General features: G+C 33.0%; 1 protein-coding gene across 3 annotated transcripts in view; it reads right to left on the bottom strand.

The window, feature by feature from the left end:
• Positions 1-17,978, bottom strand: part of UGGT1 (UDP-glucose glycoprotein glucosyltransferase 1) — a 117,809-nt gene that overhangs the window by 86,713 nt on the left and 13,118 nt on the right. For all 3 annotated transcript variants that reach the window (XM_025050896.1, XM_006917733.3, XM_025050897.1), the window contains exons 4-11: positions 16,789-16,919; positions 11,151-11,263; positions 9,382-9,556; positions 8,209-8,305; positions 7,224-7,302; positions 5,095-5,195; positions 4,335-4,434; positions 3,168-3,228 (exon numbers count right to left, since the gene is read on the bottom strand). In XM_025050896.1, the coding sequence (XP_024906664.1) occupies positions 3,168-3,228; positions 4,335-4,434; positions 5,095-5,195; positions 7,224-7,302; positions 8,209-8,305; positions 9,382-9,556; positions 11,151-11,263; positions 16,789-16,919 (857 nt within the window). The remainder of the gene's footprint in view (positions 1-3,167; positions 3,229-4,334; positions 4,435-5,094; positions 5,196-7,223; positions 7,303-8,208; positions 8,306-9,381; positions 9,557-11,150; positions 11,264-16,788; positions 16,920-17,978) is intronic.

Genomic DNA, 17,978 nt, shown 5'->3' with positions numbered 1-17,978 from the left:
ATAAACCAAGTGCTGAGGGTCGCTTTTCATAAAAAGGGCCTTCTGTTTGCGATGCCAACCAAGGTTGTGACAGCAGTCACTAACAGCTTGGCCTTCTTGATGAAGTCCAGGGATCTAATCTAAAAGGGTTTCAAAACCTTACACTTCCCTTAAACCTTCAAAGTAAAGCACACTAAGAAACTTTGAGTGGCTATGTTAAGGATAACACCTACATGCAACCTAGCTCTCCAAGACTTAGCCTAGGAGCAGGAGTCGGGGGTGAGGGGAGGTCTTCAACTGCTGCTCCCTAAGATGGTGGCCACCCTGGTTCTCCTAGGGCTAGGGGAGGAAGGACAGGGACTGCTGAGCTCCTTTCATTCCCAGTAGTCAGTGGACTAAGAGAAATAAACTTTAAGATATAGTATTACATGGGAAAAACACAAAAGAGGAGGCCATGGCGTATGCTTCTTTGCCCTGCCGGATTAAATGGCAAGCAAAATGAGAGGATAATGAAGAGTTGCATCAATGAGAATTAGAATTTCTTACACAGGAGAGGAAAACTCCATGTCTACTCACTCCCAGGCTGCGAGCACAGCAACTTTGACTATAAGAAAGACTCTGAGCTGGTAAATATAGCTCATACCTATTTCTAGATCTGGATGTTGGTAACATAGGTGGGTTCGCCTTCTGAAAATTTATCACACTAAAATTCTGTGCATGTTTTTGTATTTGTTTTATATTTTTGTATTTTATACTTTAATAAAAGATTTTACTCAAAAAAATAAACTCAAGAAATACCAATATATAGCCTGTATAATTTAATGTTTTATCTTCCTAGTAGAGGCTAAATTAAGGTAACATTTGATATTGTTATCCTGGAAAATAAAATTAAGTAAATAAAAACCATTATAGATTTCTTCAATTTAGCAAATATTTGAGATATATTTGGTGTACTTTTTCCTCAGGTCTATTTAAGTAACTAATATATGTAAAAAATTAAGAAAATCTTGGGTATAGATAGTAAATTGAACATAAGCATTTTTTTCTCCTTTTCAAACTCTCTTAAAATGTCAGTTTTTAACAAGGGACTCTCTTAAAGTTATAAATCCACAACAAAGAAACCAGAAAAGAAAAAGGATTGTCTTCGCAATCCTGAGAAAGCTGAATTCTAGGCTGACAGTGGAAAAAGCCGACAAGAATCCAAGGAATTGGCAGCACAAAGAATGCATGTATGAGGGGGGTAATTATTATGCTAAAAAATGGAGACTCATTCTGGAAAGAATGAAACAGAGAATCTGGAACTATGGGAAATTAAGCACAACTGAGGGTGGAGATCCTACACTGAAAATAGAGGAGTGAATATAAGTTATTGAGTGTTCTTCCCTACTGGGCTTCTACATCTTTGGCAGCCAGATTTCACCCTCCAGGTAGAAGTCTAAAAGATCCTTTTTCTAGAGACTGAACAGTTCAAAGGGAAAGATTTAAACATATAGTCACTGGGGTTCCTAGGAAATGGCCATTCCAGGATAGCCTACAGTCAAAAAGGCTTATCCTTAGGGCTTTCAATCAGCTTTTGACTCCTTCATTCTTCAATATGAGCAGCTAGCCACAGATCACCAGACATCTTGGAAAGCCTCTAACATCAGAGACAAGAGACCAAGACAAAAAGAAAGGCAACTTAAGAGGAAACAGACTATGCAGAGAGAAGAAAATACACACATGTACCACTGTGTACATGTGAACACTATAAAAAGAGGAATGTAAGAAGAAAAATAACCCTAGAAAATTAAAACTTCGACAACTACAGAACAAATCTCAACAATGGGGTTAAAAATCCTTCCAGAAAGTCTAAAAATAAAAGACAAAAGAATCTGAGAAATAGCGGGGAAAAAAGATTTTTAAAAATTAGGCCATGCTAGTCAAGAAGGTGCGGAAACTTAAAAATAAATGAAGAGCTGTAGGAAAACAGAAAAGAGAAACCAGATGGAGAAAATGCAAATGAGTAATTTAAGAAAATTTCCCCAAACGAAATAAAATGATTTTCTAGATTTAAAGGGTCCACCAACGACCCAACAGTTTGGAGACTTTTTAAAATGGCATATCATTGTGAAATTTCAGATTACTAGGGTCAAAGAAAATATCCTAGGTGATTCCAGAAAGAAAAATCAATCTCATACAAAGACTTCAGACTTCTCAATGGCCACAATGAAAACCAAAATTACCAGGGGCAAGGCTTTCAAACTTCTAAATGACTTCCAATCTAAAATTCTATACCTAACCAAGTGATCAATAAAAACAGAAATGGAAAATTGATTTCGCAGAGTCTGATTTTATCTTGCATGAAACTTTTCTCATGAAGAATGATTTACTGCACCAAAATAAGTGAATAAATCAAAAACAAAGAAGACTGGAAATCTAAGAAATAGGAGGTCCAATAAATGAGGTTAAAGAAAGATCCCAGGATAACTGATATGCTCTAGATATAGAGAACACCCAATACATAGTGAGCAAATCAAAAATTGATAAAATCTCTCGGAAGCTAAGCAGGATCAGGCCTGGTTAGTACTTGGATGAGAGACCAGGTGCTATAGGCATAAAAAATAAAAAATAAGGGATTGTAAGGTGACAAGGTCCTTGCAATCTGTGAGGTCAACCAAGGGTTGCTTCGTCTTTAAAAAAAAAATTTGATAAAATCATGACATAAAAATATAGAGAAAGTAAAGTGATGGGGAAAATGCTAATATGGAGTTGTGGTACATATAGGAGAAGGGTCAGTGAAAAAAAGTTAAACTTCATACTTGTAATAGGAGGCCAAAACAGAAGGTCTGAAACTGAAAAATAAAGTACCAATTTAAGCCTCCTAGAAGTCTGGAGATAAATATCAAGAATCAGCTAAGAGTTGAAAGCAGATGTTTCTAGGAAGGGAGCCATGATAGGGAGTGAGATGTGTTAAGGGGGTGCCATTTTTCTAAATAAACTGGTGGCACCATTTGGTGCTTTGAATTATATTCATATTCGACTTTGATTAAAAACTAAAAATATAAAAAAGATTACAGAAATTAATCAAAATACCACCATCTTTGATAAAAGGAGATTAAAACTATTAATGGCACTGATTTAACTCAGATTTCTTCATTTTAAAGGTATAATACAAAACAGAAAGACCACTCTTTTCTGTTAGTTAATACCTTCTGATTCTCTTCCACTTCGGTTCTAAGTTCTGAACTCACAGCTGTTTTTGTTATTGCTCTAAGGAAATAAAAACATTATCAGTGTTTGGTTTAATATTTGATACATATTTGATAAATTTAAGTACAAAACAACAAATTGCTCAATAAACTACAAAAAAACTAAATGGAAAAAAAACCGTAAATCTTTATAATTGATAAATACATTTCTCCTTTCAGATGTGTATATTTTTTTCATTACAAGATACGATGCAGTAATGGCAGTATTTTAATACAAGTGCAGTTATTTCCAAGATCTACATTAAATACATGTAACTCTATTCCAGTATATGATCTCTACAGCCTACAGGCTAAAATAATGTTAAATAAATTAAGGTAACAGATTGCTCGTCCTATCTAAACACTTACGGTAGAGGTGGAATCATACATGTATATCTTCAATAGCATGCTGGACTAAAGGAGAATGTATTATGTGATGTATAAGTCCTATCTAATAAGTATTTTCAAGACTAATCAAATTAACAAGTTTATTTACAAAATAGCTCATAAGTCGAAATATCTCATTCAGTGACTCAAGAAAGACTGACACTATTTAAGTCATTAGTCTCTAAAAAATTGGCTTTTATAATAATTTTGCCTTGCATTTATGAGATCTGGAGGGTCATTATACAATTGAAAGCAATATCAGAAAAGCTGCATTCAAAATCTCATTCTGCCACTATAAACAAGACAGGCTCTATAATGTATTTCCTTCATCAAGATTAAATAAGATGATATATATGAAACACTTCAGGAAGAAAAACACTATCATCCATAGGAGGCCCTAGATTGGTTACATCTGCATACTTTGATTTTGTTGACTCATCCAATTCCAGAAGGCAGGTATCATTATTTCCATTTCGTTGCTGAGGAAAGTATTTATTTACAAAGTTTACAAAACTAGGAAATACAGTGCCAGGAACACAACCAAGACGGGTCTCTTCAACAACACAATGCAGAGTCCTGCCACCTCTCAGAGTGTACTATTAGCAGTGTGCTGCTGGTAGTGAGAGAACTTTTATTTTCTAAGCATTTTCATACTTTAACTGCTTCATTTTGTATATAAACATGAAGATAATTAGGCATATATTCAGAAAAATGCCTCAAAACCTTATTACTCTATATTACCTGGCTTTAGTAGGAAAATTTTGACTAAGATCCTTCATAACCACCAAAGCTAATTCAACTGGAGCGGCCAAGATTCGGGCAGCAGTCTGAAAGCTTAGATCTGCAACAATGTCAAATATAATATAAAATGTATTACTCCAATGTAATGAGAAATAGGAAAAAAACACATTTACTTCCTACTATTTTCTTGGTAATTAAGAATGCAACCATTTCAGAGTGCCCATAGTTTCATTTCTGGTTTTATTTACTTCAGAATATTTATTGTAACCATTTCTTGATCTACCTGCATGAAACACTTGGGCATATACTAACACATTTAGCACAGGATAAATCCACCTCAAATAATAGTTCTTTGGATCAGAAAAGCACACTTACATTCTATCACACTGACATGCCTCTAACACGGGGTAGATACGCTCTTTAATAAATGTATACATATAGACACATAAAGACCAAGAGAAATATGTTTCTAATATTTGTGTGACCAAATACATAATCTATATACAATCTTATGTATCTGGTCACACAAAGAAAGATATGGTACTCATTTACATATATTATTTCTACACAGTGTTGTCTGTCTACAGAAAGACTCCTCCTTTCTTTTCTGATTAATCATAATTAATCACATTATCTTTAAAAGCTGTGGTACCCTCAGAATCACATGAATAAATACAATTATACTCAAATTTTATATTTTCTAATACCACAAAATTTAGTCAAAAAGTAGACCAGTGATTCCCGTTTTTATTTTTATTACCTTGCAGTTGCCAAACTTTTAAAGGTGCCATTTCATTGGTGCTCTCCACAAGATGCTTTCTAAGTTCTTTCAACTGTTCCTTCAGGTCAGGGTGCAGGTCTCTGAAAAGAAACAGAAAATCAGTCCTTTTCATGTGTCTTTTATTTCTCAAAGCGCTCTTAAAAGTTGGCTCCAATTTCTTCTTCATGATTGCCCCTCTTATCATTAGAAAAATTCCTATAATATACAGAAAAAATTCAAATATAATTATGTTTCTTAAAAAAATAAGTTAATATAGAAATGTAAAAGTTAATTTAAAAACTATAAGATCTACAGATTAAATAATGAATCACTACAACAGTGATTCTCTATGTTGCAGGGAGGGAGAGGAATGGAACTGGGACTAGGGAACAAAGGGTACTTTAACTCTACCTATAGTGTTTTACTCACCTTCTTCCTTTCCTCCTTCTTTCTTTCTTTGTTTTTACGTAAAAGAAGGTGTATGTTGGGAGGGAAAAAACTTGATAAATAGTTCTTTGGTACATAAAAGCAATTCTGGGTGGCAAGTATCTGGGTGTGTTATTATTCATATTTTTCTATATCTTTATTATTTCTCAAAGTAAAACGGATATTTATTGCTACTGGTCTCAAAATGAATTTCTTTCAGCTACATGCTCATATATCCTTTGGCCACATGAATATAATTCAAGCTAATCAAGATTATGGATTTTGTTTAGTTTTATCTTGAAATATAGTGCAGTCTACTTAAAGCTAGAACAACAGAAGTTAACAGAAGCAGAGATACATCATTTAGATCAGACAGACAGATGGCTGGTAGAGTCATTCTGTTCTTTTAAATGCTAGAAACTCAAAATTTCTTAAATACAACATGCAGAAAGTAAAATATTTACTCAGCTCCTTCAGCGTCCAACAAATTCACTTCCAATCAGTTACTAAAAACTCTTGTTCATGATAAAAATATCAAAAAAAAAGTCCCATTACTTTAGATAGCTAAATAACTATTCTGAATATTCAAAAAGGTAAATGTCTTCAATATTCTACATACTTCCTAGTGCTGTAAATACCCGAGATCATAATACTACCCAAAAAGCAAACATAAAAAAAGTGAATATTTAAAGGAATTCTGGAAACCTGGGGCCCATAAAAAATGGAACCTGACTGCACACTAATGAGGCCAAAGCTGATGTTAAACACAAAGACAGGTACATGTGCACAGGACGAACTCAACATGTCCATGGTAATTCAGCATGAACTAAGTCATCTCTGCTAAACTGTTAGTCTGGTTAAGTCATTTCACTTGGCCAAATGTTAAAGCTGAAATATATAAAACTGGGCCTACACATATCATTTCTATATTTCTACATGATCCTTTTCTTTAAAAAAGAAAGAAGGGAGGAGGAGGAGGTAGGAAGAGGAGGAAGAAGAGGAAAAGCAGGAAGAGGAAGAGGAGAGAAGAAGAAAATCAGCGCACTACAGATGTCCTAATTAAGATTTCCAAGTTAAGCAGAATTTAGGGCTCTAAACAATTATCAAGTCTTATCAGAAATAACTGCAATAAGAAGACTTTTCAACTATAAAATCTTACGATGCTTTCATAAAATGGTTATGAAATTTTCTTCAAAAACCCCATTTTCTATCCTCTTTCATATAGATCAGATACTAAAATGTATTTCAATTGAACATGTATAAAATCTATACCTCCTGCTATACCTCTTTTGCATTTTTTTCAGACTATGTTTAGCATGAGTAAATAACTATGACCTCTCTAACTTAAAATACATTTGATTTTCTTGGGAAAAAAATTGGGTGAAACAATTAGATTTCTCCTACTACATGAATCGAAAATGGCATGTACCTTTATGCTATCAACTGCAAGGCTCAAAATAGGAAATCAATTTAAGCCATAAGCAGGCAGCCAGAGCATCATTTAAGAATATGTGCTTCAGAATGACTGGAAATCATAAACTGTACTATAAATTAAGTGGTAATGTCTTCATATCAGGTTATATATATAAAATACTGTTGTAAGATCTATAACTGATATGGTAATAAGAACAATGGTGTTTATAATTGAAGTAAGTCTGAAGGTTTAAAGAGAATAAGACCAATACCCAAAAGAACATATATACCTTAATTTTCCAAAAAGGAATCCCTGAACTTCATCAACAGGATCATTTTCACCAATCACTGTGGTGTTTACTTCAGTTCCTATAAAAGTACAGAAAATATATGTTTAATCACTCAGATTAGAAATAAAAATACTATTAACCTCATAAAGCCTGAATAATATTAAAAAAAAAAATAGGAACACCTAAAATTGTGATATCATTTAAAATGCTGACTACCTCAATTAACATTCTGCAATGGTAACAAACAGGCAGAACAAATATATTTTTAATAAATCCTATGTTCCTGGATAAAGTGAGAATATATTTTTCCCTTAAACTTCGGAGAATTATATGTGAAAATTTTCAAAATTGATACCTTTAAAATTATGAATAGATTTTTTAATATCAAAATTCTGAAGAATTCACAACCAGGCAACTTAATAATAAGTAGAATTATTGAGAACAGAATAATGAGTTACTAGGCTATCTTCCGTGTACCCAAGCCAATCATTTTTATTTTGAAAATGAGCTCAAAAGAAATTTAAAAAACTATACATAAAACTTGTGGTTGAAATAATTCAAAACTCTAGAGTATGACAACAGAAGTATAGAAAGTCAACTGTTCCAAGAGTAGAAAATAATAAAAAACATTATATCGTTCATTAATTATAGGATGTTTAAAATTTCGCACTGACTATTTATGAACTATATATTGTCAATAACAATAGCTACTGCTTATTGAACATTTGAGTGCAAAAAACTGTACTAATTTCTTTACCTATACACCTTATTTTCCCCTCACAAATACTGTAAGAGGCACATATCATTATCCGCACTTTACAGAAGAAAAATTAGGACACAGAGAACTTATTTCATGTCACCCAACTCAGATGCAACAGAACCAGGATTCAAACGTATTCCTAAATCTACTCTTTTTCATTAAGGAAACAAGTTCCTCTTTAACTCATATTTAAAGAAAATGCATCGGTCTAATTTATAAATTCACCTTTCACCTGAGTATCATCCTTGGCCTTGTACTCAGTGCTCTTAATGGCCAGTTCCACACCATAGCCAGAGAGGTAAACAGGCTCCTTCCTGGGATTCTGCAATCGGAGCAAGTATTCCACCATTACCACTGAGCTCTTTATGTATTACAGTGTACAGTCCAGTATACAGTACGTGACCATGTTGATGCATTCAAAACACGCTTAAACTTCCATGGGAATCCTAGCCTCATTTAGATTTTGTATTTGCCACGAGTATAAGAATGAGGAATCCAAAGCAGAAGCGAAACCAGAAGAAGGAACAGTTGAAAGGGCAAAGGTAACGAAACCACATGAAGAAATGGATAAAGAGAAGAAGTTCTAGAACCTACACAGCAGAGTTGAGAACTAGTGAGGTTTCAAACCTATAAGTGCTTTGTGGGGAGTATGTACGTAATTCTGTGAATGTGCATGTTTTACTGAATATAAATGTCTTCAGTCAGGGTTTAGGCTGACCAAATGTCACAGGCTTACCACCATCCTAAAGGAGGATGGCCCTTTAGACATTTTAATCTTTAATACCAGCAATAGAGCCTGGGGGGCAGAGGGAAGAACAGTTATCAAAAATTAATAATAAATCTGCTTCTGCTCCTATTTAGATTTTCATTTAAAGTTTTTATTTTACTTGCATGGACTTAGCATCCAATATTTATCGAACTTAAGACAGATTTTAAGACTAACAATCTTTACATAAAAATACAAATGCTAAATGGAACACAAGGTTTTAAAAGCTTAATTTTCAATCAATTCTGCCTGATTGTACCTCTTTAGAAATCCTTCCTTTTCCATCTAATGAAAAAATTTCAAAAAGAAAAAAGTAAAAGGTTTGGAAAGGAACCGAACTCAAGGATCAGTTCCATAGTATGATGACATTAAATCTGGACTAAATTAAATATAATTTACATGGTTTGTTTTTTAGAATAGAATGTAAACTTATTAAGCTATTTTTTAAGCATAATTATTTTACATTTCCTCAGAAAGGCAAACAAAGTACTTCCAAGTGCAAATAACAGATCTGAGTAAAGTACTACACTTCTCAAAAAATAATTCGAATAATTTTATAATTATTAGCTTATGTGTTAAGGTCATGCTGGGCATATTAATATTTAAAAGTTATAAAATAAGTCAATACTTACAGATATATAATGTCTGAATATATAATTGATTTTGCCTGCATTGCTTTTTGATATAAGCTGGCGGTGGAGATTATAAAATGCCTCATAGCCAATCTCAGAGTAGAAAATCACCACCGGACTTTCAGGATTAGATGAAGGGTATCTGTGATCGCCTTTGAATAATAAGGGTTTGGGTCTGAAAACAAATATTAAAAACTTAGAATTGTAAACTTAAAAAAGTTTTTAAACAAAATACAGGTACAGCAATGATTATTTAAGTAAAGATTATAAGCATCTTAATATTAAAAAAGTATCAAAATCTTAAATAATTTTCAGTAAGTAAGAATGCTGTCAGGTAGGTCTTATTTGTTCATTATTAAAAATAATAAAAGTATATTACATAAATATTAACTATGAAATGCAGAATTTGATAAATAATTGTTACCAACTCCTAGAGGAGGGAAAAGCCAGAAAAACAATACATATCCAGATCTCACAGTACTAAAACTTTAATAAATTATTATATCTTATAAATAGAATATAAGTATTCTTTTACCTGAAAACATAAGTGCAAAAAATGAAAAAAAAAGAGAAATACTTTAAGCATATAACTAGTCAATTATAACATCTCCCTCCTCTATCATCTTTACTACTATGATCTTCCCATTAATAAATTTAACATTTATGTTTTCCTCATAAATTTTAAAACTTACTCCACCCCAAAAAAGAATTCTCTAAGAATGGCATCTAGATATTAATTAACCCATAGACTTTCTGACCTACTAATCCCTCTTAATGAGGTATACCTATCTGTACTAAAGGAAGATAACTCTTGTAAAAACCTGTATAAATTTATAACTAAAGAAAAAAGTCTAAAAGGATACATGCCAAACCATTAAAAATAGTTATTACCTCTCAGAAGAGGCTATACTATCTCTTTTCTTTACAAAGTTTGCATCATTGTTGTAAAAAAATTAAACAAAGAATTTTAAATTAACTAATTTTGTTTTTCCCAAAGGATCACCACTTCATCGTGCAGCCACCTCAGCCCTGAGATGGCTAGAATGCACCCTAAGTAGCACTCATGCCATTTGGTGGGCAGAGGACAAGTGCTGGGCAGATAATTTCACCAAAGAAGAACTACGCTTGCCTAAAACACCCTTAACATTTCTGATACAACACAGCAACACCACAGAGAGAGAGCATTGTTATCCTATTTCTAAGACCACTACAGAGGGTGCAAAGGGCACTGCCCTTGCCAGACAACAAGAGATGCTACCATATTTGTCCACTACAGGAAACTAGTCTTTAAGCAAAAAGCCAGCCTATTAATTTACTATTCAAATGAAGCTTGCAATTATCCTTTAAATAGTCCACTTTGTCTGAAACTAATAATCTCCTGAGATCATTATCATTAATGTCATTATGTCAGGCACTGGCTTTAATAAGCAGAGTATTCTTTACTAAGCTGATGACAAAGTCTATATGATTTCTAAGATAGTCATTACTAAATAATAACAGTAATATCAAGGACTCTTATTATCTCCATTTTAAAGTGAGATGAGAAAAGAAAGGTTAAGTAATTTGCATAAGTTCACAAAACATTTTAAGTGATGGAGGTAGAATTCAAATCTAGTCAGCCTGGTTCCAGAATCCATACTCTAGACCACTATATCTACAGACGACAAAACTGATAATTTTTTTTTTTTTTTTTAAATCAGAAGGTAGACTTGACAGAGAAGAAAACACAATGAATGCATGACATTTATAAAGAGAAACACACAATCTACCTTTCAGGTGCTGTTAGTAGAAGAGTATCAAGGGTATCAAAATCACAAGTCTTCTTTCCATGCACTGAAAAAAATGAATTACATCCTTCTGGTGGAGGTTCATCAGCTGCTATCTGTCATTTAAGACACAGGACTTTTAAAAAATAATTTCTAACCAAAGACAAGATAAAGACATGAATATTTAAATAGATCATAAAATGATACTAAAACAACATTAATAAAAGCAAAAATTAACATCTACTGAACACCCATTATGAGACAGAAAAGTAGAGCTTTACATGTCACTGCTTTCCTTGTATTATTTCATCTAGTTCCTCCCAATAACAGCGCATGAGGAAGATGTTATTATTATCTCCAAAACAGAACTTTAAAAATTCTATTTCAAAAAATATCAAAAGATATATAAGGTATACAGTATATACCTTGCAGAAAACTAAGCTTACAAATGTCAACTTTAAGTGCTTAAGTACAAGGATGCAGTCACAATTAAGTATAATATGCAAATTAATCTGAAGCCCCTTGCTGAAATAATAATAATATAGTATCTAAAAAAACAACAGTCTAAAAAAAAAGAGTATAGAGGGAAAAGTAAAATTATCTAATGAGCACAGTAAGATATTCGAGGGAAGGGCTGAACGAAATGTAAGTTTATGTTTAGAGTAAAATGCATTAATGCCAATGTATAATAAGACAAGTCAACCCACAACTTTAATGAGAGGCACACTGAGAAGAGCCAGTATGAAAAGATGAGAAAAGGAAAGGAAACAATGACAAGCACTAGTATATGCACTGATGTCATTTATGTAATATATTAAGATGTCCTCTTCTATAGATGGAACACAAAAAAATAAGAAAAGAAAGGGAGAAATGGAAAACTTTTTTGCTAGAAAACTGATGTTAAATTTTTCATTATGTTCTTTATTTTTCTCTAAATTATTATAAACCTTACAAATACAAGAAAAGAACAAAGAATAGTATATATATATTTAAAAAAAAAAAAAAAAAAACCCATGTACCCATGACCTAGCTTCAATAATTATCAACTCATGGCCAACCTTATTTCATCTACTTTTCCATCACACTCCACTGAACCATTTTGACACAAATCCTAAATAACAGTTCAGGTTATTTCATTTGTAATTTCAGCAGATATAATTAAGACATAATTTCAATATATCTTAATAAAAGAGTTTAAAAAATAATACCATTATCATACTTTTAAAAAGTAATAAAATTCTGCATAGACGGTAACTGACAGCATATTTTTCGATCTTTCTAAGTTCCCCACAAAAACAGAGCAACTAGACTGCAAAAAGCAAGGAAGGAAATCCCCACACAGAACACAAACAAGATCCATAGTTATCAGAATGCCATGGAGAAATACATTGAGAAAAACAAGAGATTCTGATGACCCTGAGAGCAGAAAAACCCCAAATGGCCAACAGGTTTCACTGGAAAGTATGATGGCCCAATGGGTTTTGTTTAATCTCACTTCAGGTGAGCACAAGGGTGTATGGCAGAGTTCAAAGGAGTTGGGACAGTTTAGCCACTCTGAACTCTCAAACTCACAATCTAAGAATTCCCTTTTAGAACAGGGTGGCTGAACTACCCTAACTCTCAGGGGCTTGTGAGTTTGAGAGTTCAGAGTGGCCTAACTCTAGAGTGGTTGAAGCCTCACTCGAAGGAAAATTGCCGAGGGTAGAATAAAACTTGTGTAGGAGACAGAGATATAGAGACAATGAAAGAGAAAGTCCAAATAAAAGTGCAGGAGGGGAACAGAGTCAGAAAATTTCATAAAGCAAGCCACCATTTTTTTTAAGCCATTACTTTTCCAAAGCTATTTTAAGGAAAGGGGTAGGGGAAAAACAGACTAGCACCCTTATTCTTATAGATGAGCACTATAAAGAGAAATTGCTGCAATAATAGAAATTTTCTACATCTGCGCTATCCAATATAGTAGCTACCTGAATGTGCCTAAGGCGGCTGAAGATCTAAATTTTTAATTTCATTTAATTGATTAAATTAAATTGGCCACACATCTGAACAGCATAGGTATAGTCAATAAAACCATGTCAGAAATACATAGCCAGAAAACAGATAAAAATGTAACCTACTATTTCAAGCAAGTAAAAATACATTAAGAGAATTATATAAGATGTAAAGAATAACCTAAGTCAGAATTAGAGAAACACAGGAATGAGGTGACAGACTCAAGGAAAAATTATAAGTAAAAGAAAAATTGTTTTAGAAATGAAGTCTAAACTGGAATGAGCACAAGAACAAACATAATAAGCAATGATTAAGAGAAACAAGATGAAAGGAGGAAAAAATTTTAAATCAAAAAGAAATAAAGAAAAGAGAGATTCAAGAGAAAGTGACAAATAATTATGATAGGTAAAGAAAATTCAACGTATAGATGATATGAAATCCAAAGCAAGGGAAGAGAACATTTATAAGTTTTTAAGAGAACCTGAAATAAAGAATGATTTGAAACTCTATATTAAAAGAATATACTGTATACCTGAAAATAATGACCCAGAACAACCACTGTTAAGCATTATTCTAGTAAACTAGCAAGGGAGCAATCAAGGACTACTGGGGTGGCAACAAAAGAACTGAGTAGAAGACTCACACTTTCTGATTTCCCAAATCAATACAAAGCTACAGCAATCAAAACTGTGGTACTGACATAAGTACAACATGTAAACCAAGAGAACGGAATAGATAGCCTAGAAATAAACTGTCACATATACAGTCAATTGATTTTCAAATGGGTACCCAAAACCATTCAATGGAGAAAGAATAGTCTTTCAAAAATGGTGTGGGGAAAACTGGTTATCTACATGTAAAAGAATGACGTTGGACTCTTACTCTATACCATAGTCAAAAATTAATTCAAAATGGATCAAAGACCTAAATTTCAAGAGCTAATACTGTAACTACAAAATCCTTAGAAAAAAATGTAGGGGGAAAGCTTCATGACGTTGGATTTGGTGATGATTACTTGGGTAAGACACCAAAAGCACAGGAAACAAAAAATAAATTGGACTTTATCACAGTTAAAAACTTCTGTGTATAAATGGACACTATCAACAGAGTGAAAAGGCACTCCACGAGATGGGAGAAAATTTTGGAAAGTATATATCTGGTAAGTGCTTAATATCTAAAGTATATAAAGAACTCCTACAGCTAAACAACAACAACAACAAAAAAGAGTCCAGTTTAACAATGGGTAAAGGTCTCATATAGACATATTTCCAAAGTAAATATTCAGATGGCCAATAAGCACATGAAACGATACTCCACATCATTTGTCATTAGGAAAATGAAAAACCAAAACCACGAGATACCACTTCCCACCCATTATTATAGCTATTATTTAAAAAAACAGAAAATAACAAGTGTTGGCAAGAATGTAGAGAAAGTGGAATCCTGGTACAGCTGCTATGGAAAACAGTTTGGCAGTTACTCAATATGTTAAACATTGAATTACCATATGATCCAATAATTACACTGCCATGTACATATCAAAAAGATCTGATAGCAGGAATTCAACCAGACACTTTTACACCGATATATCATAGCAGCATTATTCACAATAATGAAAAGGCAAAAACAACCCAAAAGTCCATCAACAGATGAATGGATAAATAGAATGTGTTACAAGTATCCAATGGACTATTATTCAGCCATAAAAAGAAATAAAATTCTGATACATACTACAACAACATCAAGCTATATGAAATAAGCCAGACACAAAAGGATAAACACTGCATGATTCCACTTACATGAAGTATCTAGAATGGGCAAATTTATAGAGATAAAAAATAGAATGGTGGTTGCCAGTAGTTGAGGGAGAAGAGGGGAGTTTCAGTTTTGCAAGATGAAAGGAGTTCTGAAAAAGGATGGTCGTGATGAGTGCACAACAATATGAATGTACTAAACATCACTGAATTGTACACCTAAAAATGGAGAGATGATAAATTCTATTTTATGAATATTTTACCACAATAAAAACAAAGTTGAAAAATACTAAATGGTCAAAAAAAGGATGCTAATAAATCAAACTCATTCAAACCCTGAAAAGTAAAAGGAAAAAAATCAAACATATATTCTGCTTATCCTGTGTGAATGGTACCACAAAATAGTACCACATGAGGAATGTGCCTCTTTATACCCATCTTCCAAGAACAAATAAAACAGAAACAAGAGAATCAGAGCATTACTTTATAATCCCCAAGAATGAATGGATTAAGCATAGAGCAGTAATGCCTGCTAAATCAAAAAGAGAAGAAATCAGACATTACAGGCCTCCTAATGGCAGCAACACTACCTACTGAGTTGCCAAAGGGATAAAACACAACTATGATCAAGCCCCTGGATCCAGCTGCCAATTTGCAAGGAATAGAAGACAGAGGAATAAACTGAACTGCATTATGAGTATGTGATCAACAAAATGCAGATTGTGAAAAAATTTACAGGGTAAATAGTCGAAGTTACTCAACAGAAAAGAAAGGAATGGAAAAAGAACCTATACATTAAAAGACTCCCACACACACACAAAAAAAATTTCAAAAATTTTTTAAATGGGCAAGACTAAACTCTATTTAGTATTTAGAGTGTGGAGATGCACTCTTGGGCAATAAAATGAAAAACAAAGCAAATGATTGCAACAAAAATCAAGAAAGTGGTTCCTTTAGGAAGGTTAAAGTCAACTGCAATGTGGGGACAGAGTACATGAAGGCCTTGCATGGTGGCTACCTAAGTTCTAGTTCTTGGCCTGGGTGAAAAACACTAGAAAGTCCACTTTACCATAAATCGTTATACTGTATATTTCTTGTGAGTAGTTTTCTATACCTCTTTTATATTTAAAAAATGGTTTTAAATTAACATATATATCTTTTACATCAAATACATAATCAGTACACACATCTTTGTTTCTCTCACTGCCTTTTTTTTTTACAATAGGAGTTTGTTCAACTCAAAAAATCCAACAGAATCAAAAAATAAATCAAATACATAATCAGTACACACATCTTTGTTTCTCTCACTGCCTTTTTTTTTTACAATAGGAGTTTGTTCAACTCAAAAATCCAACAAGATCCACAAATTACATTAAGTTGACACACTTTTAAAGTCTCTTGAAGTTCTTCCTTCCCTATTTATTTTAAAACTTATATGTTAAAAAAATCAAATCATTTTACCACAAAGTTTCCTGCATTTTGATTTTCCTGACTGTATCCCTGTGATATTGCTTCACATTTCCCACCTTCTGTATTTCTTGTGAACTGCTTTGAGATCTATAAGCTGTGATCGGATTCAGGGTCAATTGGTTTAGCAAGACTACACCTCCTAGACTATGTTGTATGAATGAATTCTGGTAGTCTCTTCTTTACGTGCATATTCTTATTTTTTTATTTCTTAAATAAAAATAAGTGCAATTATTTATTTTTAAATCTGTAGTTTGAAGATTTAACATCGACTTTGCTTGTTATTTATAAACAAATCATAAATCCTAAAAATTTTCAGGCAGAAAAGTTAGAGCTCTGTAATACAATGCCAGGACAACTGAAATATATTCAGTCATCATGTTATACAACCCCTAAAAAATACTGATATGTGTAGGCACTGAACTCACCTGCTGGAAGGCTTGAATTGTAGCCGAGTAGGAATGAAGAGACAGACAAAATTTCAACAAATTCTGCTGTAGAGGTGACAGAAACTGAAACGCAGCTTCTAATATTGCACGGTAATAAGAATAATCAGTACCTGTCAAGGAAGAACATTAACCAACATTATATATGACCAGAGCTATCCAAATAAGATCATTTACAAAGTATAAAAACATGTTACAAAGGCATACAATTACAAAATTTTACCACTGCACTGTCTTGAATTGCTGTCAAATGCTTAGAATTCCCTGGAGCACACAGTGGAACTGGACTTTTCCTCTTCTTCCCTGGTTGACTCTTCCCTCCCCTGAATTGCTATTTTCCCTCTAACCTGGGATAGCTAATTTCTATCTACTTACTGAGGAAGAATTTGGCTGTGAGATCACCTGCTCCAGGGAGGCAGTCCCAAGCCCTATCCATGCCTCACTGGACCAAGTACATCTTTTCTTTGCTCCCACAATATTTGCTTACCCCTTTCACTTATCACATCATTTACTAAATTATTTATTCACTGTCTACCCCACCCCAAATAGTCTTGGAGCCCCCACAGGAAGAACCTCTGACTTATTTTTGTAGCCCCAATGCATAGCAGATGTTATCTACTCAAATAACCTAACAAAATTGAGCAGTGTGATGAGGTTTACAAGGGATTAAAGGATACCAATGGAATTGTAGTTTGGGGCGAAGCATTTAAACAATTGGCAAAATTATTTGAGGGATAAAAACACATGTACCAATATGAAAAAAACTCCCCAGGACATGTTGTTATGTGAAAAGCACAAGGTACAAAACAATGTATATAGTAAGCTATCATTTTTTATTATAAGAAAGAATGAGAAATAAGAATACATTGGTATTTGTTGTAAAAAAAAAAAAAAAAAAACCACTTAAGGCTACACAAATTAATTTAAATGATTATAAAAAGTAGGGGAGAAACAGAGAAAGGAACAGAGACAGGGAGGCAATAAGATTTTTCTGAGTAAGTATAGCCTTTTATATAGTTTTGACTTTTAAATCATGTATTTTCTATTCAAAAAATATTTTTTAAAAAATTAACATTTTAAAAAGCAAAATATAAAAGGTTCTATTCTGCATTAGCACCTTCTAAGTAAAAACCAAGATCAGAAAGAAATACCTCAAAATGTTGCCAGAATGT

This window comes from Pteropus alecto, unplaced genomic scaffold (assembly GCF_000325575.1).
Source record: "Pteropus alecto unplaced genomic scaffold, ASM32557v1 scaffold607, whole genome shotgun sequence".
Lineage (NCBI taxonomy): Eukaryota > Metazoa > Chordata > Mammalia > Chiroptera > Pteropodidae > Pteropus > Pteropus alecto.
Note: the sequence above shows the minus strand (reverse complement) of the source record. Positions and strands in the feature narration are given on the sequence as shown.